General features: G+C 32.5%; 1 protein-coding gene across 1 annotated transcript in view; it reads right to left on the reverse strand.

The window, feature by feature from the left end:
• The window catches only part of salr (spalt-related), a 70,234-nt gene that overhangs the window by 16,292 nt on the left and 26,173 nt on the right, over nt 1-27,769 (reverse strand). The window contains exon 2 of the mRNA XM_065502012.1: nt 1,083-3,946. Within this exon, the coding sequence (XP_065358084.1) occupies nt 1,083-3,879 (2,797 nt within the window). The 5' untranslated portion in view covers nt 3,880-3,946. The remainder of the gene's footprint in view (nt 1-1,082; nt 3,947-27,769) is intronic.

A 27,769-nucleotide genomic window follows, 5' to 3' on the forward strand; every position in this document is an offset into this window, starting at 1 on the left:
GATAGAGGGTTTTGAATATAGGCCCTCGATATTTATCTTAAATTAGACTTTGGCGAAGGGTATATAATATTCTGTAAAACCGAATACAGCTCTCTTACTTAATTTGTTTAAAATCCGCAATAAAAAATATTTTGGCGTTTAAAAATTATTGGGTAAAATTTTTTTGGCTTTCAATAATAATCAAATTTTATTTAGATCTATTCTTATTCTTCTAAAGAAAATATTGTGTATAACAATACTTTCTATAGAAATTATTGTGTGTAGCAGTATTTTCCAAAGTAAATCTTGAGTATAATAGTATTTTCCACTGAAAATCTTGTGTATTTCAGTATTTTCTATAAAAAATATTGTGTATAACAGTATTATCTATAGAAAATATTGTGTATAACAGTATTTTCTATAGAAAATATTGTGTATAACAGTATTTTCTATAGAAAATATTGTGTATAACAGTATTTTCTATAGAAAAAATTGTGTATAAACGTATGTTACCTGAGGGTGAAAAAATAACTATATATATTCAGATATTTCTGATATAAAATTAACTAAAAAAAAAATTAATTTTATATCAGAAATATCTGAATATATTCTGAATGCATTTTACATTTTATTTCAAAGGTATATTTTTGAATTTCTATATTCATGAAGCTTGAAACTTTAATGAGCGAGAAATCATAGCGAGGAACTAATGAAACCTTGTTCATTTCCTATTATTATGTACCTAGAAATACGAAATTAAATACAGATGATCCTGAATGAGTGTAAATTCACAAAGGTTGCTTCAGTTATATTTATTCTCCCTTAGAATCGTAATATTTGAATTTACTATTACGGAATACCATTATAGCTATTGACCTTAAAATATGATATTTATGGTAAATATAAATCACTGCCTAGTTGTAGTTTTCCATCTGTACTTGAATTAAATTTATAGTGCTACTTGTTTCAATTTCAGTTTCCCTGTTTCCAATGCTATACTACCCCACTGTAAGTTCACTGATACTCTGTTTAATTTATTTCCTAATCAACTTTAGGAAATAAATTAATTTTGGTTAACTCAGAAGATCTGCGTTAATACTCACCCATAAATCCTAAAGGTCCAAATGGTAATAGTGGAAATTTGCCATGATTTCCTAAATTCTGTATCTCCTCTCTGGCAGCCGCCATTAACCAAAGATTATGAGGCATACCCATTAAATGGGGCAAATGGTCCAAAGCTTTTTGTGTCTGTTGAGAACCATTTCGTGCTGTTAAATCGATTGCTTGCGTTACAGACTCTGATCTTTCGCCATCTTGATCTAGTTTGTCTTCACCATCTTCGGAGATTCTTTTATCCAAAGGCGTTACCGAAGTTGAGTTCTCTCTGGAGTCATCGGTACTCTCCATTGTCATGTATTCATCAAAATCGCCTTGTGATGATTCCGATCTTTGTCCCGAATATTCAGAGGTGGTTGAAAAGTCCAAATTTTCGGAAGCACCTAAAGATTTATTGGAATTTTGATCTTCCAGTATGGCCGCTTCCATATGAGCGCGCATTCTATTGTTGTGTTCGGCAATAGCGGCGGCCATTTCACTCGATTGACCAACCAATTGGGAACCACAACCACCCGAGCCATCATCTATGGTATGTATACGTATGTGTTGTTGCAGTATTATGCCATTGGAAAACTTTTGATGACAAACTGGACACTTGAATTGAGAACGCATTGGAGGCTTGATCTTATGTATGCTCATGTGAGCCTTCAAATTACCCTTCGTTGCAAAAGCCCGGCCACAGATTTTACACCGAAACGGTCTCTCACCTGTGTGAGTTCGTATATGCATTTGTAATGAACTGCGGCAAGACATGACTTTCTGACAGAATATACATTGATTAGGATCTGTTAACTTGTTCTCAATATTATCGACCAACTGCTGCAGTTTGGAAGTCTCTGATGTGGTATCTATTTCTATTAGATCTTCCCATGATTTGTCTACAAATTGCTCAACCTGACAAAAGTCCCCCGATAAATGTTCCAAGCTGCTATTGCGACTTAGGGATGATCTTCTGTAAAGTTTAGATAAATGATGCTCCGGTATATCTGTGTCCATGCTAATTTTTCTCAGCTCATGTGGTGGAGTTCCAGCTGTAGAACTGCGCTTTCTCTGTGAATTAGAACGTTTTGGTGTCACAGACATAGCGGGTCTATCAGGCTTTTCACTGGCCAACTCTGCTGCAGGTTCCATTAAAGCTTGAGGAGTTTTAACTCTAACCAATGGTTTGGGTTTTGGCTCTTCCTCTTTTGTTGGCTTACTCAAATCTTCGGGATGTTCATCTACAGGTTTAGAGATTTCTGGAGTTGACTCCTTTTCATGATCGTCTATACTAATTTCAATTTCACGTTCTTTGGTATTGATAGGAATTTCATTGTTGTCCTCTGCATCTTTCGTTAAAGGCTTTTCGTTAAAGGGCAATCTCAATGGCATATTATTTAAATTGCTCATAGCTGAGGGAGGGGGAGGTGGCAGAGGTGGTGGTTGATGATGGGGATGCTGATGATGGTGATGATGCTGATGTTGAGATTGTGGTCCTAAAGGCTCTCTCATTGATGGTGGCATCTCTAAAGGTGGCCCTACACCTGGTGGCATTAAAATGGGCGGGTATATTTGTGTATGTCTTTGATAATGCACCTTTAGATTACCTTTGGTCGTAAATTTACTGCCACACACGTTGCACACGAAAGGCCTTTCTCCTGTATGCGATCTCAAATGTATTTGCAGGGCTGAAAACGATCCAAATATTTTGCCACAATATTTACAGCGATGTTTAAATATTTCTCCTCTACCCTGGCCATCCTTTTGTATGTATTCATATTCCTCTTGCATTTGGGAGGCATGTAAACTCTGCGAGGCTGAATCCAAGACTTCTTCTGTTCGTCTCTGCAACATTTCTAAGCAATTGGGTTCGTGAGGCGGGGGTATAGGATCATGATTGGTTATAATTGTAGAAGCTAACGAAGAACTGATGCCACTTAACAGGGGCTGATAGTTTGGTGATTGCACTTTGTCCTCGGGTTCTTTTGGACTTTTACTTAAAACATTCTTATCAGTCTTTAATTTCTCTTCTCTTAAAAATTTATTAGACTCTAAACCATTTTTATTTTTGTCATCGGTAGTTTTTCTTAGCTCCAACTTTCTTTGACTTAGATCTAATTCTTCTTGCTGCAGATATTCTTCATTGAGGCCTTCTTCATCGACCTCTTCATCCATGCCATCCACAATATCTTCTCTCTCCCGATCGTCTTCCTCTTCCTGGCCATCATCCTCTTCGCCGCACTCTCTTACCTGATCTCTTCTTTTCAATTGACTTTGTAAATGCTGTATAAATTGTAATTGCATTAAATGCTGCCGCTGTACATTTAATATGGTCGTCAAATCATTGGGTCCCTCACCAAAGTAGGGAGTCTGGGCTAAAGCTGAGGCCGCAAATTGAGCAACCGCTACTTTGGTGTGCTGCAGAGCTTCTAGCGAGACATGACCTTTGATTGGTAAGCCATTGGGTAACACTGATAAATCCAAGGCTTCATCTTTATTTAATTTCTCCTTCGTTGTATCCCTATCCGCTTCCTCATTATCTTTATGTTGTATTCTTTCGCCCTCCTCGTTGTCATCTGCATGCTCTTCAACGCAATCATTGTTTTCATGATCTACTTCTGGAGATTTGCTATTGCTTTCCCTAGTTTCTTGTGGACTTTCTGTTTTTCTTGACATTATGTTGTTGTCATTATCGTTATTATTACTATCGGCTTCTAAATCTTTGGTTAATATGGGTGGACTACCAGGCGAGTTGCTACTAGGTGTTCCACGGTAATTAATGCGATTGCGAAAAATTGAACACATTTTCCAAGTAGAGAACTTTGCTGCATTTAGAATGGAAATCTGAAGTTTTCAAATACTTCTGCAAAATCTAAAAGAAAACAAACAAATATTTGAAATTATTAGATAATTAGAATAAATGTAATGATAACAAAGTTCTATTAAAATATTTTGAGCTCAATTTAATTTCTCTTTTTAAATTCTAAATTAATCTAATGTCAATTGACAAATTCACTATTTTCTGTGTGTACTCGCTAAGTGCATCATCCTTGGTTTCAATATTTAATTTATGATCAGTTTTGAAAATGAATATATGAATACTTGGTATTGTAGAACTGATCTGGTGATAGTGTGTAAATGCATCATAGATGGATGGATAGATTATGAATAAATGATTATTTTGCATATTATTAAACTAATGTGAATAACTGAGTGTTTGTGAGTGTGTTTATGTAATAAATTTATTTGATTTACGAAATCGTAATGGCCGTAATGGGTTCTTGTTTGTCTAGTTGATTGGGTTGCTTGACTTGCCGTTTGTTTTTTTTGGTTTGATTTGTGTTTGGTACGAGAATATTATTATTTTATAGTTTCCTACTCACAAAATTGAATATTGTATTGATGCCAATCGGTTTCATAAGTAATTTATTGATATATTTCTCGGTATAACTTGGAATAATTGTTTCTAGTATATATGTATGTTGTGGCACATAGTTGATATGTCGTTTATAGTTTAAACTAATTTATTAATTTATTTTTGTATTTATAGAATATATATTTCTTATTTAACCGGCTACTGGTCAAGTTCTAAATAGTAGTTAAATACAATATATATTTATGTATATTTTTCCTTATATTTTTTTTATTTTAGATTTTAATACTCATATATTAATCACGAATATAACTTGATGAGATTGTAAGAACTTCTTTATATAAGTGTGGCCAGAGTCCAGTTATTATAATAAATTCTTTGAGGGCGCAATAAATTAAATTAATTCAAACTAGGAAGCGATATTAAAGATCTGCATATATTTTCAATTATAATTAGGCTTTGTGCAGCTTACTTAGTGAAATTAGACAGCAATTTGAGTGAAAAATTCTCTAATATGTAGATTATGAAGTCTTCAGACAATTCTAATTAGATACAAATAATTGATAAAATTTATTCTACAAACGTTTGTTTACTGTATATCTCATTTAAATCTGGATAAATATTGTTATTGACAGTATTTTCGCACTTGCAGTGTAATGGATATAAATGAAATTTTTAGTTCTTCTTCTAATCTCAGAAAGAAATAGTAAAGCTTCTTGATACAGATCAATGAATTACCGAAATAATCCAAATTAGCATTATTGTTACCATTTCGAATCGAGCATAAATAAATTCTTAATTGACTTGTGATTAGAACTCACCTCTGATACAGTGGGCATCTCCGTTTATACGGACATGCCAACAAGTGAGTGGAAGTTTGTTGTTGCTTTCTACATTCTGGAATTCGGGATAACTATGACCCTAATATGTATTTGTGTATGAATGGGGACATAACTAATTGATGACATGGAGTAAATAGGTGCTTTGACGTTCGACAGTGTTATGCTGTCTATGTGTAAACAGTGCACAATTGATGCTAACTATGAGTTGGCCTATGATAAAGCCTATGATGAATCTTCTTCTGTGACTACCATGTTCACAACAATGCAACGAGGTGGCGGTGATTACCTGATACTGTGGGTTCGGCAATCATGCTCAAAAAACTCGAATTACTTTATAACAACTTCGGCAGAAGTTTTCAGAATAAGGAAGAGGATGAGACTACATATATTTAATTTTCTCTGATAATACAGGTCAACAGCAAAAAAGGCTTCACTAACCACTATGTAGATTTAATAGATTTTTTTAAAAACAATTTTTTCTCTAAAATTGCGAATTTTTGTAGATGTTTCTCCACATAAATTATGAAAATTCAAAATGGGTTAGTCCGATATTATTGAAACTTAAAAAAGTTTCAATTTACATAACCTTTAATCTGTTTATATATTGCGTTTTAATTGGCTCAGTAGCTTCGGAGTTATAATAACAAATTAAAGCAAAAAATATATTTTTTACATGAAAATAGCTAATTTTTTAGTTTTAAAAAACTCATGAAAAATCGAAAACGGCAGAAATGGTTCAGGTTTACTTCTTTATCGCAAACCCAAATATAATAGCAACTAAATGAGATATCGATTATAAAAATCAATTAATTATTTTCGAATTTATTCACAGAATCATTTTCACAAAATTTTACTTTTTTGTTTGTTATACATAAAATTGATAGTTAATGTTCTTCTTTCGATTGGTTGAATTTTGAAAACATTTTCCACATGCTATGTACAAATTTTCACATATACATATATTGCGTTTCAATCGACTCAGTAGTTTAGGAATTATAATAACAAATTGAAGCAAAAAATATATTTTTTACGTGAAAAATAGCAAATTTTTTTGTTTTAAAAAAATCATGAAAAATCGAAATCGGCAGAAATTGTTCAGATTTATTACATTATCGAAAAGCCACATGTAATAGGAACAAAATGAGATATCGGCCATGAAAATGAATTGCTTCTTTTCGAAGTTATTCAAAATTAAGTGAATTCGCTAATTTTCAGAAAATTGTATGTGCTTACAAGCGTGTTCTTTGAGTGTATATTTAAATGTGTTTTGTTTTTGTTAAAATTTTTGTTACAATACATATTATATATCATTGGATAGAGAATTTTGTCTACTTTTCAAAAATGTATATAACTTTAGAGAATTAAAAAATGCATGGAATAGTTTTTTGAAAAATATGACAAAACATGTTTTTTTGAATTTTTGCATAGATATAAATTTTTAAAATTGAAATTAAATTTTTATTTATGAATAGTTTTTAGTCAAATATCACAGTTATGTAGATTTTTCTATTTAAAATGGAAAAATGAAAACAAATTTTTAAATTTGTTTACTGCAATCCCGAAATTCCCAAAAAGTGTTGAAAAATCCCAAAAATGTGAAGTTTTAGTTTTTTTCTATAATATCCATACCAGGGTCGGGGTTATCGGAACCCTTTACATGGTAATTAAAAACATATTGGGCCATCTAAGATCGGTTACTATATTTTGATATCGAATATGCGATTTGAAAATTTTTGACCTAAATTTGAATTTTACAAAAAACAATTTAAAATTTGTTTTATTATTAGTCATTATTTTTAAACAACTCATTTTCTATTTGACACATACATGTGTTGTTACTCCAATAAAGGACAATTGGAGAAAATCGGGAAATATTTGGATCCGTTATTATCAAGAAAATGGAGTAGGGTGGGTAAAAATGCGAGTAGCTCCTAAGCTATAAGAGATCGGAACACAAACGAAAAAATATGATCGTTTTAAAAATGAAACATACCCGAGGTGACCTACTTTGAGGATCTTTGGTCGCGCCGCTGATGGGCCCATGATGTCAAAGTTCTAAACTTAAACTTGACAACACTTCCTCTTTGTGCATGTGAATTTTCAATCAAACCGGACTTACCGTTTAGAAGTTACATATTTATTTCCCTCTATTTTTTTCTATACCACTGTGCACCGCTGTGCACCATCCGACTACTATTACTTTCGAGCGATGCAGAACGCTCTATCCGGGATACGCTTAATTTTGGAACAGATTATCCGATATTGGCTTGTTCTTTTTTGGTCTCGAATCCATATGCCAGAAAGATGGGAAAAGGTACAAATGTTTCAAAATAAAAGCTAAACATTTGAAAAATTCCCGCATTTTTAAGTCATACACCCTATACCATCAACAACTTTATGTCATCCAAACAAACAAAGGTTTTTCCAAAATTTTTGTTTACTAAAGTTCTTAGTGTTTTTCTTATATATACTAAGGTGAAGGGTGTATAATATTCGAATATAGCACTCTATCTTGTTGTTGTTGTTCCCACGACAGCCGGTTCTACGCACCGTAATGACCCGAGTTCACTCGGACAAGGGCTGTCAACTCAGCAAACACTCTGCTACAACAACAACTCTATCTTGTTATTTATATTGATGATATAAACTATCAAATATTATCTAGACCTTACCTTCTTAAATTTTATGAGTATAGATGCTGATCAATTTTGGGAAAATGAATATAAGAATTTTTTTTTAGCAAATAACAATTTTCAACTATTTTTTAAATTAGTGATATTTTCAACCACGTAAGTGGTTGCATTACAGAAATGCAACGTTAAGCCAAATGAAACTTCTGGAATATAGCTGGGCAATTGCAAATTCATTTGCGAATGGCCACCTTCTATTTATGTTAAATATTATAGAATATTATTACAGAAAATGTTTTTTCGATATTATATTATTTATATGTATATTATTTTGTTGCAAATTGTTGAACGTAATCAATCATAAGACCAAATTGAAGAAAAACTACAAGAAATAAGAATTTAACAATCATTTTCAGGATAAGAATCTGCTGCTAATAAACAAATTTTCCAATTTATATATCGGTCTGTTTAGAAAAAGTTCATTTTACGAATAATGAATAAATTTTTTATATAAATTTTTGTTGCAACGAAAAAAAAAATTGGCATCCGTTTGTAACACAGTAAAATTGCAACAATCAATAAGAATAAAAACTCAAGAATGAAAATAAAAAAAACTATAAAAATAAAATAATAAATTAAATTAAATATAAAAATCAACATGTTATGCTAAATTATTAACAGAACAATAATAAAATTGGGTACAAAAGGACATGAGAGTTCATTCGATTCGGTTTAAGTTGATAACGAAAATAAATCAGAACAAAAAAATCAAACTGTGTGGAACTGGTTAAAAGAAAAAAAACCATTCGATTAGAATGACAATAATGCATATATTATGGCCCCTAAACTGCTTTAATATTCATCTTAACTGGGTATTCATTTTCGGCTCTGTAGCTGTGCTAATAAGTCTTAAGATTTCTTTAAAGTTTTTTGCTTAATCTTTTCCACATTAATTAAAATGCATATTTTTCTGTTGTGTCTTGAGTTGGCTAAAAACGACAAGGACACTCACACACAGCCGTACAATAAAATTATGGCTTTAAATTTGCGTGTATTATTTTTAGCATTAATTATGTTTAGCCAAGTTTACCTCACAACTTGCTATTCAAATGATAAACACACATGCCTGCTGTTGTTGCTTGCAACTGTTTGTATATAGAATGCATGCATGTATGTATGTATGTATGTTGGCACGTTGCACATACATAACACGTACATCATCAGCAACTAACACTGCTGCATATTTATTGATCATGTTGCATGTATATTTGTTATATCCTACACCACCATCATGCGTTTGTGCTGATGTTTGGAACGAACAAAAATACTAGTCCAACATCCACCTTAAAGTTTACCGATCGACTAAGATTCACTATCTGAAACGATTTAACGATATCCGTCCGTCAGTTTGGATGGATCTCTTTGTATATTTGAGTGCAAATTACAGGTCGCAATTGTAAATTTATTTCAATAATGTTTGGCACAAGGATAAATCTCACAATTTTGTGATGTTTTTGAAAATGACTTTAATGAGCAGAGTTACCAGAAATAAATTTCATATAGAAATAAATCACATTACCTATAATTTCATGACGAACAATCGTTTCGTTCGGGTCCCATATAATACCCACTTCCGAAAATCACTCACGATAATAAAATATTGAAATTTTAAAAGAAAAATTTTGTTGCTCATTTACTCAGTATAGGGTATTATATGGTCGGACTTGATCGACAATACTTTCTTATTTGTTTATTTATAAATATGTACATATTTGCAAATTGTTGCCTGGTTGGTTGAAGATACACTTACATAGTATTTATGTATGTGTTGTGTAAAGGAGACTCTTTTTTGTTGTTGTCGTTAAAATTTCAAGAAAAATCTTTACAATTTTGTGTTTTTGTTGCTGTTGTTCATTTCAAAAAGGAACATAACTCTACTTTGTTTTGATACGCCAACTCATTTTGTTTAACAACCAGGTACCGGTTTCACATTTCACCGATACGAGTTGAGAATTTTATTTCCGAAAATAGAGTTGCCAAGCTTTTTAAAGATAATGTTTTTTTTTAAATATCAAGGCTACACAAAGTAAACAAATATGTAGTTAATAAGTTTCAGGAACCAACGTTTAGTTTACGTCAGAAGAGATAATAAAATATACATAAATAAAATTACCTGAACATTTCCTGTACCTTTATAAAGTGTAAATATTTCCAACAATAGCTAGACGTGTCAACACTACCGTATTAGGCCAAATGGCTACATGAAAGATATAAAAGCCACGAAAATAAATTCATGACGGAACTTCTGGGAATCTACTGAGAGTACTAAATGCAAGTCGGACAATCTATTTAATGTCAAAAAGATTGTTTACTCCTGAACAGAATCCTCGGAGAAATCTTAGGAAGTTTTACTCAATACCAATTCCTCAGGTTCCAAATATTTGAATTGTTGCACATTGAGTCCCATTTCGAAACCAGTAAAAAACATATTCTATCCGGACAGCATTTCATGGTTTTTATTCTTCTGCTTATAAATCAATGGGATCTGATGACATTTTGCAGCAAAGTGCTAAGACTTGCATTAACCCATGGCTCCATAAAATATATAAACTATTCTTCTCTCACAGTTGTGTTCCGTATGGTTGGAGAAGGTAAAGGTTATTATTTTTTTTTTTTTGTCAAGAAAGGCAAAACAAGTCACGGGATGTCATCATCTCATATATAAGATACAATTTGGAGGACTCCTCACGAATCGTTCTGTCAACGTGACTAACTCATTGAGGTTTAATTACTATTGAAGTCCCTTCAACATCATAACAACTATCGCAATTGTTAGTGCTCTAGGTCAGTGGTGCGCTTTCATATTCTTCAGGTTACGAAGAATTTCGTCAATTTACACGTACATAACCCGAATGTAAACAATAGAGCGTAAAAATACAAACTATAAAACACACAAATTAAATTCCTCTATTTGCCTAATACTGCTCTAGACAATCTTGGTCTTACTTGGACTTACAACACCATCGAGATAGTGAACATGTTGAAAGCGTGAGTTATAACTGAAACTCTTGAGAAGAGTGAGAAGTCCTAAGGTAGGGAGATCTTTTATCTACTATGGCTAATTCTTGTTGATTTGGACAATGCGGACAATGTGGAATGTTTCTAGATGTGATTTGCGATATCATAATCAATGACATGGGAATTATCAGCAATCTATGTGAAATAAAAGTTCTTTCGTTAAATGCTTCCAGACTTTAATTTTAAATAAAAAGTGAGTCTGAGTTATCAACGAAATTTTTTATTCGTTTGGAGGGCCTATGGGGCTTTGCTGGGTGGCGCTTCCGAAATGTGCAATTTTACACGACTCTGGCGCATACATAAATCAGGCGGAATTTGTCTTATGTTGGTTTTAAGTTTAAGTTGTTTGTGGCTTATGAAAACACCAAAAGACAAAGTCGAACGGGGTCAAATCGCACCATTGGTGGTCAGTTCACATCACCTCCATGTGAGCTGCCACGTAGTGCCGTCCTGTTGGAACCACATGTTCCTAGTGTCCATATCATCAAATTCAGGACAAACGAAATTGGTAATCATCGACCTATAGCCGTTAACGGTGATGGCCTGACCAATGTCGTTCTCAGAGAAATATAGTCCAATGACGCCGCCTGCAGAAAATCCACATCAAACAGTGACATTTTCGGGATGCATTGGACGCATTTGAAACTCATGTGGATTGGTATTTTCCTAAATTCGACAATTTTGTCGATGCTAAATTTAGATGAAAATTAGGGTCAGTTTCCAACTGCTCCTGGACCCATTCAGCGAACACGCCATTGCTTTTCAATGCTATATCTGCCATGGTGTTTTGGCAAAGCAAACTGACCGATATCTACTGTCAAATTTCGGAGGTCCCTATTAGAAGACCTTGTACAAAACCATTTTTTAATTGGATATACTGGCTAGAGACGAATCATCTTTAAATGTCTTAGATCTATCTATAGCAATATAGCTTGGCACAATTAAAAGCAAAATCTTCAGAAACTATCTACAAAAGAAAGATAGCGCAAAATAGAAACATTCAAAGTTGCCAACAAAAATGTGAATATGAAAAATTACTTCCTTTCAAGAATTAATATCGAAACGACCGTTACCACGGAAAGCATGAACAAGTTTTCCACCTTCTCTCTGAATGTCCTGCTCTACATTTATTAAGATATAAATTTATTGGAGAACATATTCTAAACGATCTAACTAAGCTATAGGGTGCCAGACTGTGTGTGAATGATACATGTTGATTTATTTCTATTAGTCCTTGACCTGTTTCATCGATCTTATTCAGTAGTATGGTCTTGTCAAAACGGAGTCATATCAATTCTACTTGATCATAGATCCCTAAAACATTCTAAACGATCTAGCTAAGCTATAGGGAGCCAGACTGTGTCTGAATGATACATGTTGATTTATTTCTATTAGTCCTTGACCTGTTTCATCGATCTTATTCAGTAGTATGGTCTTGTCAAAACGGAGTCATATCAATTCTACTTGATCATAGATCCCTAAAAACTCTGTGGCAACTCTTTTTTCATTTGCAATTTATGAGAAAAAAAAACTCTTACCAATAAAGTGTAGTTTTATACAAAAAAAATTCTTCATCTTTTCCTGAAGAGTATTTTCTAGATTGTTTTATTTGTATGCACACAAAGTCATCGCTGGTGATAATTTTATGTCAGAAATAGATTCCGCTTTAGTTTTATTTTTTTATTTTTTTGTAAGCACAATTAGGGTATTCATCAACGACATAGATGAATTGAAGACTTCAAATTAGTAAATTTAATGCACTCAATTAACGGAATTCAAGTTTACAATAAATCTGAATGCCCCTAATGTGTAGTGGCAAAGAGTGCATACATTGTTCATACTTTATCAGTTAAATGCGAAGGTGGTAGTAAATATAACTTGACCAGTTTTGTGTGTTATGGATCGTCTCTTAAATACTAAATTAATCTGGGGTTAATTATTTAGTCGGCACAGTTGTAAGAAATACTTTTCTAGTGATGCTTTGGTAGCAAATAGTTGTATTAATTTAAAGCTACTAAACTAAAGTAAACATTTTGTTAAATTAATAAGAGTAAGTTCTTGAAAAATGTGCAAACGTTTGTAATTTAAGATTAATTCGAAATATAGCACAATGCGACACATGTGATAATTTTTTAAAAAGTCTTTGTTAGAATTTACTCTGGTTCTCGCGATAAAGAAAGGATTTTTTAAATTATTAAAAATGATGGATTTTTTAAAATGTTTAGCTTTTATTTGGAAAACTTTGTACGATATAAATTTATTCAAAGTTTTTGAATAAATTTGGGATACTCTTTTCTGAAGTGAAACGTATCCCAGAGAGAGCGTTCTGCATCGAACAAAACAAATAGTAGTAGGACGGGCCAAGGTCTGGACTATAAGGCGGGTGAGCCAAAACTTCCCAACCACTTATTAGAAATAGTAATAGCTTTTAACAGGTATTACAACAGTGGCAGAACGTTGTCATATTGGAATATTACGGATTCATGTCTCTGCGCTTATTATGGACGTTTTTTGGCACGTGCTCGCTTCAAACGAATCGTTCGATACAAGTTCCCTGAGATGGTCTAGTCATATTTTAGCTGTTTATAATAGATAGGACCCTTATGGTCGCATCAAATACAGAGCGTTATCTTAGCACCATGGATATTTGGCTTTGGTGTCGATTCTGCTGGTTGCCCGGGCTTCATATACGATCTCTTACGCTTCGAGTTATCTTAATGAATCCACTTATCATCGCCAGTAATGATTCGGTACTAAAATTATTTTCTTTTATAGCGTTTAAGCAGCATTTCGAAGCAAAAAAAGCTTTGTTGGCTACACTATAATGCTCAATAACTTAGTGAAAATAATACATAAATACATAAATTATTAAAGGATAAAACCGTGTTCAAAATTTACGCTATCTGCGAATTATGGCCCCAAAGTAAAAAACGAAAATTCAACCTAATTTTGGAGTCATACTTCATAACCCTATTTTTTAAATGAAATTTCATCCCAAAATAATGAAAAACTGACCCAAAGCTGAAGTGAAATATGACCCTGAATTTTTACCACAAACAAAGAATTAATTGTAATTTCTAAAAATTTTAATTCCTAAATTCGTCTTAGTCTACAGGAAAAAACTCTGGCAAGTATTCGACATATGGAAGTATTAGAAGCTAAAATGCCTAACTAAAACAATGCGTTTAATTAAAGAGGAGTAATTTGGAATAAATTCTGAAGAAAATCAAATAAGATTCAAACCCTATACCGATTTTTCATACTTTTTAATGGAACAATTTTAAATAATAGAAGAACAAAATAATTTTCAAAGAGTTCACAACTAATTAGATAGTAATATAACAAAACTGAGAAATTTTCGAAAAGTGGAGTTAGGCCTTTTAGCTTCTGCCACAACCGTATCACCAAATAATCTTTGCTATAGGGAAAATCCGTAAAATATTCTGAAAATCGTATCTTTCACTTAGTAATTAGTACTCGTTCATTGAAGGTTGTTAAAAATACGAGTATCATCCAAAAAACAACAAAATATGTATTTGCTTTAATTTCTAATATTTATTACTTACATGACTTAGGTAATTTTTCTTCACAATGAATCTAAGACAAGAATTATTAAATTGACTATTTACTCAATAAAACTTGATATTTTTTTCCAATAATATACATAAAACACTTGACTAGAAAACTGTTTCACAAAACATCCGCTAAAAATCACAACAGATGAATAGAAATCATTTGCTTTAAAACAAAAAAAAAAATCAAAAAGAGGCCTGAATTTACCAAGTAATTATTTAGTAGAAGTACACGCAGAGAAAAAACATAGATCACCATGGTTACGATTAAAAAAAAGTTTTGGTCTCAAAATATGATAAAATATATATTGATCGATAGCTAACAACACAACTCAAATAAATTTTTAGGAATTGGTTTTATTTGACTCTCCTAGATTCAACAGAGGTCGCTAAAGTCAGTCAAATTTAAGAAAAAATTCATGAATACAAAAATTAATTGAATTGCTTCAAGAAAATAATTCTCAAAAATTAATTTTTTTTTAAAAATAGTCTAAATTTTTGTTTTTTGAGTTCTTTAGCATTTTCAAAATTCGGCAGTAATAAAATTTTTATTAAAAATTTCGACTAAAATTATTTTTTATAGCTCAAAAAAAATAAATTTTTTAAAAAAAATTTAGAATTACAAAAGTTTGTTGGAGTTTTTGCCACAACTTAAAAAAATGCATTTTAAAATAGGTCTAAATTCACAAAAAAAACTTTTAAATATGTATGTATATGTATGTATAATAGGCATATAACTAATTTTGGCGATATTTTTGTCATACCACCACGTAATGGCCAATGTTATATAAGTAATGAAAATCATTTTTTTAGGTCATTTGGAATCAAAAACATCACGCACCAACACCAATTTCTAAAATAAACCAAATTTTTTTTTCCGAAAAATTATATAAATAATTTCATATTTTTTTTTGCAAGTGTGAGGGATACTTCCCTTATTTAAAAATTATCTTTTGAAGTATGTCCACAGTTATTATTAAAATAAAATATATTGTATTTCAAAATAATTGAAAATATTTCATGAAAAACTTTATTGCGTTTGGTGCGTGAACTTTTTTAACAACCGCGAAAAAATAATACCGTGGTTTTTTATATTTTTTAATACTCTATACGACTATGCTATGCCAATTTGCAAAAATTGTCAATAGTTATATCCCTAATGTATTACATGTATGGAGTCTAGGTGAAATCATGAACCGATTATGACCAAAATTATCAAAGTTTTTTCTTTGGGTCGAAAAAGTGATGTGGACCAAATATCATTGGAACATGTTTAAAATTGCGACATATACCTTGATTAACAAATTTACATGGAAAGACGGACATACCGATATATGGAGACGGACAGACTGGCGGACGGACAAAGCTTATTCAACCAAAAAAGTTATTTGGTAAATACAAACATACCAAGTTTCATTACAATCAGATAATTTTTGCAAAAGTTATAGAACAAACCACTGTCTAGTTTGAGCATTTGGACCACTGTGCGGCGTGTGCTACTACGCTAAAAATTCTTTATTGATGGAAAGGTTTTAAAAACAAAATTTTTTTTTACCATTTTAATGTAAAATTTCAAATTTCCAAAAATTGCCAAAATCCATTTGAAATTTTTTTAGAAGGACTGTAATTCCATTTAAATTTAATTTCTGGGATATGGGAAGCAAAAAAGTACTAAAACTCGGGTTTCGCCAAATTTATCCCCTTAAAAGGACGAAAATCAAAAAGTACCACACACCTTGCACTTATTTTCATTATTAGTGGATCTACACACCGGGACAGGTGCTTACTTACAAAATTTTAAGACACACACATTTAAAAAAAGTTTAAAATTGGGCAAATTGCATTAGGTTCACGAATGGACCTAATGCAGTGTTTAAGATGTCTAAAACCATCTTCATAAAATTTTCTTTCTAAGTCCCCATCCGAATGAAACATTTGCTGCAAAACAATTGAATTTGTTGATGAAAGGGGAAAGAGGAATAGAAAAGAGTACTGTGTTTATTTAGTATGTTATGCACATTTATTCGTTCGTATTCGTTCTGTACAGAAATGTCAAAAACTTCACTGTGTGGACACGAATTCACTTTCAAAAGAGAAAGAAAGTTATCCTGAATTATGGAACACGTTCTCTATAAGAATAAAATTAAAAAAACAAAACGTTTTAAAAGCAATAGCCAATGATATAGACGCGCCTTAAGAAGAGGTCAAAATGAAATTGCACAACCTCCGAACGCAGTTTGGCCAAGTAGTAAACCAAGAAAGCAAACTCTACTGCATGCTGTACTCACTTTATCTGAAAACACGTTTGCAATTTCTTGCAGCAAGTTCATCGTAATAACTTCTACAAACTAATTCTGAAAGCAGACTTCCGCAAGTTTCGGTTTAAGTGGAAACACTTTAGCAAATACTTGCAGTAGTTCTTCCGCAAGTGACTTGCTAGTGGACTCACGGCTTTAGAATATGTTTACCACAACCATGTTTTTTCTCTGTGTGTAGCAATCTCCCCTATTAAGATGAATAGTTTTTTATATAGAAAAATATTTAACAATAAATATTTATGTTTGAATAGAGATATTTAAAGATACTTGTACTTAGTATACAAGAATATTCACAAATATACATACATTTCATTTGTTAACAACATAAATTTCAAATTAAAGACTTGAAAATCATTAACCAGAGTGAGGAATATAAAGAAATGAATAGAACAAAAAACTGCAGCATTTTTTAATTTATTTGTAACAAAACATAAGCATACATACATACATACATATATACAGATAGATACAGATACAAATAAATACTTGTTAAGAACGTTTTTAAAATACATATTTAGATACAATTACACACATGTCTGTAAACATACAAACTGTTTGCATTTTTTATTTAAATAATTATATGCAGAAAATACTTAAAGTGAAAAAAAAGATGTAAATTAGTATAGAAAAGTATAAATGACTAGAATATTTCGTAAATAAATGTTACAAACGGATTGTTTTATGATTATTTCCCGTCAATTAAGCGAATTTATTGGCAACACAAATAAACAACACAACAGCAACAACATGACCAAGTGAAATGAATTGAAAAAGAATCGAATGATAAAGACAACAACAGAATTTCTTTTATTTCAATTGAAAATCTTAAAAAGCTTACGACTACAATCTACATACAACCTATGTATCTATGTATATGAAAATACGGCATGAGATTCAAAATACACACTACTTTATTGAAGTACTGGTGCGAACATCTTTGTGTCAGCTGGCTGAAGTTGATGAAGAAGATGTTCGTTTTATTTCAAATGTGTTTTTGGCTATACAATATCATTATTTCTAAGTATAAATATAGGGTGTCCTCTGGAACTTATTTTAATAATATACCATGATGTAAAGATGAATATATATGTCAATAACATACATATGTAAATTGATACCATAAAAGATTCCTTAAAAATATAGTAGTATATTGAATGTCTATATATAATTTCACTTATATTTTCTATTAGAGATCTAGAAAATTCCGATAACCATGGTGATATCCTAGACTAATGCAGCTAAGGTAGGAATGTAGAAAACTTTTTAATAAAGCGAGGAGAGACCAAGACCCGTTAAGCTGGGACGATTATAGTCAAAGCTTCAACATTTTCAAGAGGGAAACCAGACTGACAAAGAAATAATCTTGGGAGCATTTCTGCGAAGAACTGGAGAGTACCACGAAAGCATCGGGTATACGAAAGGTACTATCCAAAGTTACTGGTACGTCTGGATTCCTTATGAAATCGTATCGTAACTTTACTGAAAGTAGTAATGAAATTTTGGATGTGATGAAAATAAGGACTCCGCTTCGGTGCACCTTGCAGCTTCTCAAATCCACATAATTGATTGTATCCAGTGGAAACAGGATACATTCTTAAGGAATGGAGAGAGGTTTCAGTGGTAGTTATCCAAAAGCAGGTGTAAACCATATTACCGCCAAGGACTATAGACCGATCAGTCTGTCATCGTTTTTACTGAACATCCTCTCCCCTGACAATTTCTGTAGGGCACAACACGCATACCTTAAATGGAGATCGGTGGAAACAGCCTTGCATGACGATGTCGGAACAATCGAGGAGACACATGACTAAAAGGTGTATGTTATGACATCTTTCAAGGATATAGAGGGTGCATTTAATAATGTGAACATCAACTAGTTGTGATTTAGGAGTTGATAAGAGCAGGACCATAAACTTAAATATTGGTTTTGATAGGACAAGGAAAGTTGTGACAAGTGGCACACCACAAGGTGTCATCTCTCCATTTTTGTGGAATCTAGTCCTAAAAATAAAATCCTTTTCAGGCTCAGTAGGACAGCACCAAAATAGTCGCATATGCTGACGATGTTGTGCTTCTTATTGAAGGGAAGTTTCTTCCCATAATAAGTGATCTCATGGAATCAGCTCTTCGCGTTTTGCTATCATGGGCCAAGGAAAAATGTCTAGGGTCATCCGTACCAATACCGATAATACTGGTTATTTTTACCAGAAGATATAAAATTCCTGAATTTAGTTTGTCCCACATACCTTGGGACAAATTTCTTAGCGTAATTTTGGACTCTAAGCTCCCACAGAAAACGCAATGGTTAGAGTAGAATGAAGAAGGCATTATTTGCCTTCTATATATGTAAGAAAACCTATGGGAAGATATAGGGTCTGTACTGTACACTGTATGTGCACCACGATCATAAGATCTATTTTGACCTATGGGGCACTTGTTTGTTGGAGAACGGTGGACGTTAAAACTCACCATTCTATTCTAAATAAGATACACAGACTAACATATCTTACAATTACTAGGTCAATGAATTCCAAGGCCAGAATAAGACGATACTAGATATAAGTCACCTTGATATACATACATATATGTATGTATGTATATCAAATGCATTTCTGCTAATCTGCATTGGTCACGGTACCATCCTACAAAAATAGGCAGGCCAATCATGTGGCATGAAACGGACTACATAATACATACACCGAATTCTGATAGTACATTTACACACAGAAAACAGATTCGTGATAGCAACCGAAATTGTTGCCAATCGAATGATTCGGTTGTGCACATAGAATTTTTCGGTTCTATCAACAGAAAGTCAGTTGATAAAGAAAAATTTCAGTTGAAGAAACCAATATTTTGTTACCCCTTCTAAAATTTTGTAGACACAACTGTAAAATTCGGTCACTAATGCAGAATCATTCGATTGGCAAAAAATTCGGTTGCTATCACGAATCTGTTTTCTCTGTGTAGGATGCTAATAGCTACAAGGGTTGATTGGGCCGTGAATTCTGTCCTAAGCGACGAAGTGATCTTAATCTACACTGATGGTTCAAAGACAGAAAAGGGCACGGACTCTGGAATTTTCTCCGATGAACTGGACCATATGGAGAGAAGTTGCTCTTCGATTGCCCGATACATGTACGGTTTTCCAGGATCTATGCCTTCGATGCAGCCGCGAGTAGAATCCGAAAACTGATTCTCGAAAACACATATCTACTTGAACAGCCTTGCATCAATCAAGTCTCCAACTCCTATGTTATTTGGTCGAAAAATTCTTCTCAATTGTATCCACTCACTGAGGGCATCCGTAGAAATGAAGTTTCTGATGAATGTACAACCAACGGGTCGTCCCGGTATATTCACACTCCCTTGGTTACCGTATCGAATTTGATAGATGTATAGGCTTTGAGAGATATGGAACTCAGGTGTTCAAATATCATCACTTGTAGAATATCCAGAATGCTCTGGCCCACTCAGACATTCATTATAATTTTATATCACTTTTCTAAATTATATCTATTCTATTTTCTACACTATGTTCAAAAAATACTTCTCCTAAATCTCCCAATCAAAAATTAGCCATTAAAACCAATTATTCTCGAATTTTTTGTAGATGATTAGGTAAGGTTAGGTTTGATACGGATTCCAATAAGAAACCAGTAGATGCCGATAAGGCCACTATGATTCCTTTTATTTTCTTCTTCACCTTCGCATTCTTTTCAATTCTGAAAGCTATCATCGTCAAATTCTTATTAACTCTTTATGCATTCCATTTAGATGACCTAATGTATACCAACAATAACCAAGGGTTTATGTTTCTAATATTTGTTAGGTTCTGAAAGAAATGAGAACCAAATATGTTAAATTGCCTATTTGACATCGCAGGGGGAGTATGGGTATTAAAAATAATGGGAATTTAATTGTAATTTGAAATGTTTGACATTATAGAGCCTCAAATGTTTATTGTCTATCAATATATACATACTTTTTGAGGAAATTATTTATGGTTTTCATTTTGTATATTTTTTAACTAATAACACAATTATATAAATAATTGCCCAATTCACAATTGATGTCGTAGTGTTGTAGGATTGTATGTCATAAATATTTTTCAAACAAATTTTTCGAAACAAAAACAAATCATTAATAAAAAAAATTACGACATACAACGATACAAAGCTACGACACCAATTGTGAATTGGGCAAATGAATTTATTTTTGTTTCATGTGGTTAAATCATAGAAATTACGGTAATACGATGGCATTACAGGCCTACAAATACTTAAATTTACTTGGTGAAATCAGAAGTGGGCCTTAATATAAGGGTTGCAGTTCTTTATAACCTGAATATTTCTCAATACAAATTTGTAGGTCGTTGTATACATCTTCAAAGCTTGCTTTAAATTTTATTTTTATTGATTTAAATGTTGATACAGTTGATACATTTTGCTCAATACCAACCCTTATTTTCCAAGTTATAAAGAAGTGTATTTAAGGGACACCCCCGGTATCAGTTTCTTATAAATAGGTATTAGCTTAAGACAAGTCATTCTTTTATACATCTCCTTAGATATTTTGGTTTAATGTTTCATGTTTTCTCTATAAAAGCAAAACAAAAAATACAATTTATTAAATTGCAATGTGAAGAGATTCCCACAGAAATGAAAATAAATATGTACACAATGACTCCCACTCCATCAATATGAAAAAGGAATAATTAAAGCAGTCCCATTAAGTTCCCATTTAAACAAATCTTTCGTTTTGCAAAAACTTTAATAAAAAAAAAACTCATCAAAATTTATATAAAATTGTGTTCCCCCTTCATACAACATTTACATCCTTCAATTTTGCATAATCTTACAGGGCCAACCAACAACCAACCATGTTTCTTGCCACATTCAACATTTATAACACTCACACAAAAACAAAATGTCTACAAAATGAATTTATTAAGCAGAGACTTTAAGTTTGCAAAAAAAGAAACTGAAAAATAAAAATATTTAACAGAAACTACAAAATGTTTATGAGTAGTTTAGTACGACGTATAATTTTCATATACATATTGTTACTTACTAGTTGGTTTTGTTTTCATGCTTGGATGTGTGTTTATAATTTTAAATATTAACTAGAAGTAAGTTACTGAGCACAACTACTGTGGCAGTATAGGAACTGGTGCTATCGTCTGTTCCCGTTTATAAAATGACTATTGGCCATTCCATGATAAAGTTGATGTTGGCGACTACGTCAACAACTTTGTAAATTGTATTTTTATTTCCATAAGCGCCACACTTTATTATAGAAGCAGAAAATGAAGGGACACACCATCGTCATCATCAGCAGCCAACGTTTAGACCACATGCTTAGTTGGTCAAAAATATAGAATTATTCATTTTGTAAAATACTTACAAGCACAAAGATTGACAGACAGACATACTAACTGAAAGATAGACAAACTTACAGACTACTATTTTAGCAAATGAAAAAGGAATTAAAAATATTAAGGGAGTTGGGGAAGTATAACCACTGAGAATTCCAAATTATATACATTTTAAGAAACTCATGAGTGGTGCTTACATAGCAATTCAAATCCTGAATTCATTATCTGAACTTTCCTCAAGAACCTTCTTGAACCACTCAATATCCCTTTAATCTTGGCTTACCATATAGCAATATTTCCTTGTTACAAAACCCAGGTTTTTCTTTATTCCTCGAAATGCATTATAAGAAATCGGACACAAATCATAGCATGTTTCCTCTGATTTTTGAAATATAGCCCTTCAATTTTTCTGACACTAAATAGCCAAATTTAGTTTCTTCAAATCGCATCTATTGCTTGGCTTCCTTCCCAACTTCTTATCATAACAAAAAGTATGATACGTTTATAAAAATCTATTAAAATGGACGTTGGGTTTTTTATTTAATCTTTATATGTATGTTTTGGTTTTTATACCCTGGATGTTATAAAGTATCGGTATGTTAATTTAATCATCACATTTGTACAAAATACATATACTCATGAAGTATATATGCGGGATTTTTCAAAATATTAGCTTTAATTTAAAACATTTCTACAATAAAAATTTATTCAGTTTTCTGGCAACATGTGGATTCTGAGCCAAAAGAACTGCTTATCGTTTGAAGTAAAGAATGAATCAAGCCATTATCGGATACTCTGTTCCAAAGTGAAGCGTATCCCAGAGACAGTGTTCTGCTTCGATCGAAACAAATAGTTGTCTGACAGGGCACAATCTGGGCGGGTGAGGCAAAACTTCCCAATCACTTTATTCTAAATACAAACTTTTTAACAGGTATTGCAACATGTGGCCGAGAGTTGTCATGATGGAATATTACGGTTTCATGTCTGTGCGTTTTTCGGCCAATGCTTTAAACGAATCAGTGTGTTGGGTACAGTTTCCCAATGATGGTCTGGTCAGATTTCAGCAGCTCACAATACGTTCATAATATAACCCTTTTGCTCCCACCAAATACAGATAATTACCTTAGCGCCATGGATATTTGGCTTTGGTGTCGATTCGGCTGATTAGCCGGGCTTCACATATGATTTCTTTCGCTGCGGGTTATTGTAATGCATCCATTTTTCATCGCAAGTAATGATTCAGGGCAAAAATGATTTTCTTTCATAGCATTCATGCATTATTTCGGACATGTAAAATCGTCTTTCAAGGTCTCTTGGTTTCAATGCATATGGTACCCAATTTCCCTGCTTTTAGATGAATCCAGCTGTTCGAAAACGTTTTCAAATTGCTGCTTGACCGATAGACATGCTTTTCAAAATGTTAAAGTTATTTTTTGTGAATTATTTTTATAATTGTATTAAAAGCCAGAATTTTAAAAATAATTTTTGCGTTAACATTACTCGATTTTGATGCATTAGTCAATTTTTAATCGGTCAAGACACTGAAGATCAGAGATCTATATCATATTTGTTTGCATATATAATATCTCACTTTCATTATATTGCGCTTTTTTGAACTAGATTCACGGAATATTGTCATAATGAGCATGGGAATCCCATAATGGGATACGTCAAATCATGACGTAAATGATATGATTTGATCAATGAGTCCATATTCACGACCCAAAGAATATTTTGTGCAGCCCTACAGTTCAGGAATGAAGCTCAAAATCCCAAATGGTGAGAGATCTTTTGGAACCAATATGGCTACTTCAAGAAATTTCGTTGTGTAGTGAGGAAATTACAGATTACACGTTCTGAAGTATCGTCCTGCTACCCACGCTATCTATACAGTCTCTATGCAACATTATCGAGAACGTACTGGTGATATCTAAGACCAAAATGTCCATGAAATACTCTGATAAGTATCCTAAGTTCACCATTATTCAATAGTATCTTCTGTTATAAATTAGCGAGATCAATTGGTTCACATACATCAGCTCCTGTTTGAACATTTTGCTGTTTGGATCTGCCTGTGAACTGAAGCTACAAAGTTGGGGACTTAATGCATTGTGAATTAAAGCCCCAAATGTTCTACATGAAAAAAACTCCAACGAAACGAATTAAAATCCCAAATCAAAATTTAACTAAGTCCCTAACTTTTAAATTTTGTATAAAAACCCTCTTCGCTCAGCAAGAGCGGACTTCGGCCGGTCTCAAAAAATGTGGGGATTTATTTAATTTTTAGAAATTCATTATGAAATAAGTCCCTAATTCTGGAAATGAAAAAATCCTCAAAAAATTAAATAAGACCCTTTTTTTTTTTCTTTATATACAATTTTGGTGATTCAATTCATTTTCGGTTTGCAGCGCCGATTCTAAATATGATGTAGATTGCATTCTGATTTTAAACTCTGACCTGTATTATCTCGGATAGTTATGGTTTTTATAGTTTCTCTTTAAATGTACTTCAGGGAAGTAAATGGTGATATAACAATTCTCAGCGGGAACAAGATGCAGTAAAGAGGACTTCATAAAGGCCTTATTGTACAGACACAGAACTCCCAGCCGCATTGTAAAATCGTTTCAATTTTCATAGCGTGTCTTTGTGAGCCAAGACCTTGCATACTTGCTTCTGTTAGAGAGCTGATAGAAGGCCTACTTAAGGAGGCATATTAGAAGGTCTTCCGTTGAAGTTCTGGAAGGAAACCTTCCACGAAATGCCTCACAGAATGTCTACATGAGAGCCAAATTGAAAGTGTGCTGAAGCAAGCCCTTAAAGATGGTTATAAGGGAAAATATTCTGAAATTCACAACATCAAATCTTATAAACGAATACATTTTTTAGAAGATTTTGTTCCTTCTTCTGGTTTCATGTATAGGTTTATAATAAAGAGAGCATAATAAATTTTATTATAGAGAGAAAACATATAGAAATAATTTTGCAATGCAAGCATCTTCGAATTTTAAATAAATGTTTGTTAGTCCTGATTTTACAATGCAATTTTTAATGTGTATAAAGGTTTTTAGAATTAGAAGCAAAGCCCTTCTAGAACATCTTCTGGGAGTAGGCAGAATGGAATAGGTATCGGATCTTATAGAATGTGTAAACAGGTCTTTTAGAAGGCCTACAGAGTAAAGCCCAAGAAAGTTTTAACTCTGGGTTGGAATTGAATTTCTACGTTGCAATTAAGGCATGGAGATTGCTATAGTTGTATATTAGGGTGGCCCTTAATAAACAAAAGTTGGATTTTGGCCATTCTCACCCTCCAGTTTAGTGAACATTAGTAAAAAAATCATCCTGAAAAAATTTTAGGTAAATCGGTTGGAGATAAGACGTGCCGCAAGCCCTCTGAAGTTTTGAGATGCATTTACAAGGGGAAAAAAATGCATTTTTTTCAGTTTTTGTAAAAATTTTGCCATTAAAAAATTAAAATTAAATTAAAAAAATTTAAAAGAATCGAAATGTGTACGTAATTATCGTTCTAATGAGACATAAAAAACAGAAATCGGTCAAAAAATGTTAAAGTTATTAAAAATTCGCCAGGTCATTAACGTGTCTCAGGCCACTAGAACAAGAAATGTAGGAACAAAATTAACATATTTTGATAAATATTAAAATAAAAGCTCATTTTTACTTAAAATATGTCCGTATATACTTGTATATGAGTTTTTGTCTTCGTAGGATACCGTTAACCTAATCTTAGGTATGAACAAAAAAGTAAAATTTTTTTAACGGCAGTTTAAAAACTCCATTTTAAAATTTTTAAAAATTTTGTTAAACAAATTTCAGAATTTTTCTCTCATTCTCATTGGGATTTATTAAGAATATAATAGGGAATAAATGTGAAAAAATTATGAAAATATCTGTTATAGTTTTTCCGTACCTGCGATTTAAATTTTGAAATTTTCGAGAAAAAACAATTATTTGGCAATTTTTAGGCGAATGAGCTCTATTTTCTTACTCTTATGAATTTTAAACAAAACTTATTCAGAATATTATAGTTCAGATAATTCTAAATATACTCCGGAACTTTTAATAAAATCGGAAAACGTTAACCCTTAAATCGTGAAGGTCAAAGGTCAAATATTTGGAATTTCTCTTGGAAAGATTTCGAAATGTTGTATATTTTTGGACCGATTTTGATGAAATTTTACAAAAATATAACATAAACTCTAGGGTTTATAATAACAGCACAAGAATGGATGATTTTTTTACTAATGTTCACCAAACTGGGGGGTGAGAATGGCCAAAATCCAACTTTCGCTTATTAAGGGCCACCTAGTCTACATAGGAGCCAAATTGAAGGTATGCAGAATCAAGCCATTAAAGATATTCTTAATGAATTTGACATAAAACTTAAAGAATGAAAATCAAATGTTATAAACGACTAATTCCTTTAGATTTTGTTTCTTCTCCTGGTTTAGAGAGCAAAATAAATTTTATTATAGAGAGACAACATATAGAAATATTTGCACGTTAGAATTTTAAATAAATGTTTGTTAGACCTGATTTTGTAATGCAATTTTGAATGTGTATGATGGTTTTTAGAAAGAGAAGCAAAGCCCTTCTAGAAGATCTTCTGGGAGTAGGCAGAGAGGAATGGGTATCGGATCTTATAGAATGTGTGAACAGGTCTTTTAGAAGGCCTACAGAGTAAAGCCCAAGAAATTTTTCCCGCTGGGTTGGAATTGAATTTCTACGTTGCAGTTAAGGCCTGGCCTTAATAGTTGTACATATTTGAAAATTATAAATCTTTTTTAAGCACAGCATTAAATTCATGATCAGCCCGATCATTACCAAAGTGAACTTTATGGCTCCATATCTAGCACTATGTTAACAATGTTGTGCCTAACAAGTTTATTCAGATATGTAATACAGTCCATGACACCTCCTGATCTCATATGACGATAAGGACATGAGCGAATCCCGGCTATACGACATCACAAGAGTACTTAACCGTATTCTCAAGCACTTTCTAGTGCTCGACTGAAAGATTACAGGATATTTGCTTCGAATTGACCATTTATCTGTTTGGATGCTTCTATGAAAAATTCTTGATAAATCAGTCCGATATTAGAACATCAAAGGTTCTGCGCCAAATCAAATAGCCTGCTGTCAGGCACCCTTGAATAAAGGTAATTTTTAAATATCTTTCACAACTTCTTTATATTGTATTTAACTAGTGTAATGAAGAGCTGGCCAGGCTAGGTTACCCATCTGAAATTACCATCCATTTATCAGACATTAGCTTCGCTCTTTTCTCATAGAGGCTACGATTATGAGCAGTATGACGAACAATCCAAAGTGCGATCCCTTTTGAAATATCGCAGGCACTTCGTATGTTGCAATACCGCTTAGGTCTATTTATAGTGGAATCTCCAGACACTCAACACTAAACAATTTATAGAGTCCCATAAAGTCGATTCTTACCAGGCATCATATATTTTTCGCTTTTGTTTTTT

Source organism: Calliphora vicina, chromosome 2, assembly GCF_958450345.1.
Source record: "Calliphora vicina chromosome 2, idCalVici1.1, whole genome shotgun sequence".
Lineage (NCBI taxonomy): Eukaryota > Metazoa > Arthropoda > Insecta > Diptera > Calliphoridae > Calliphora > Calliphora vicina.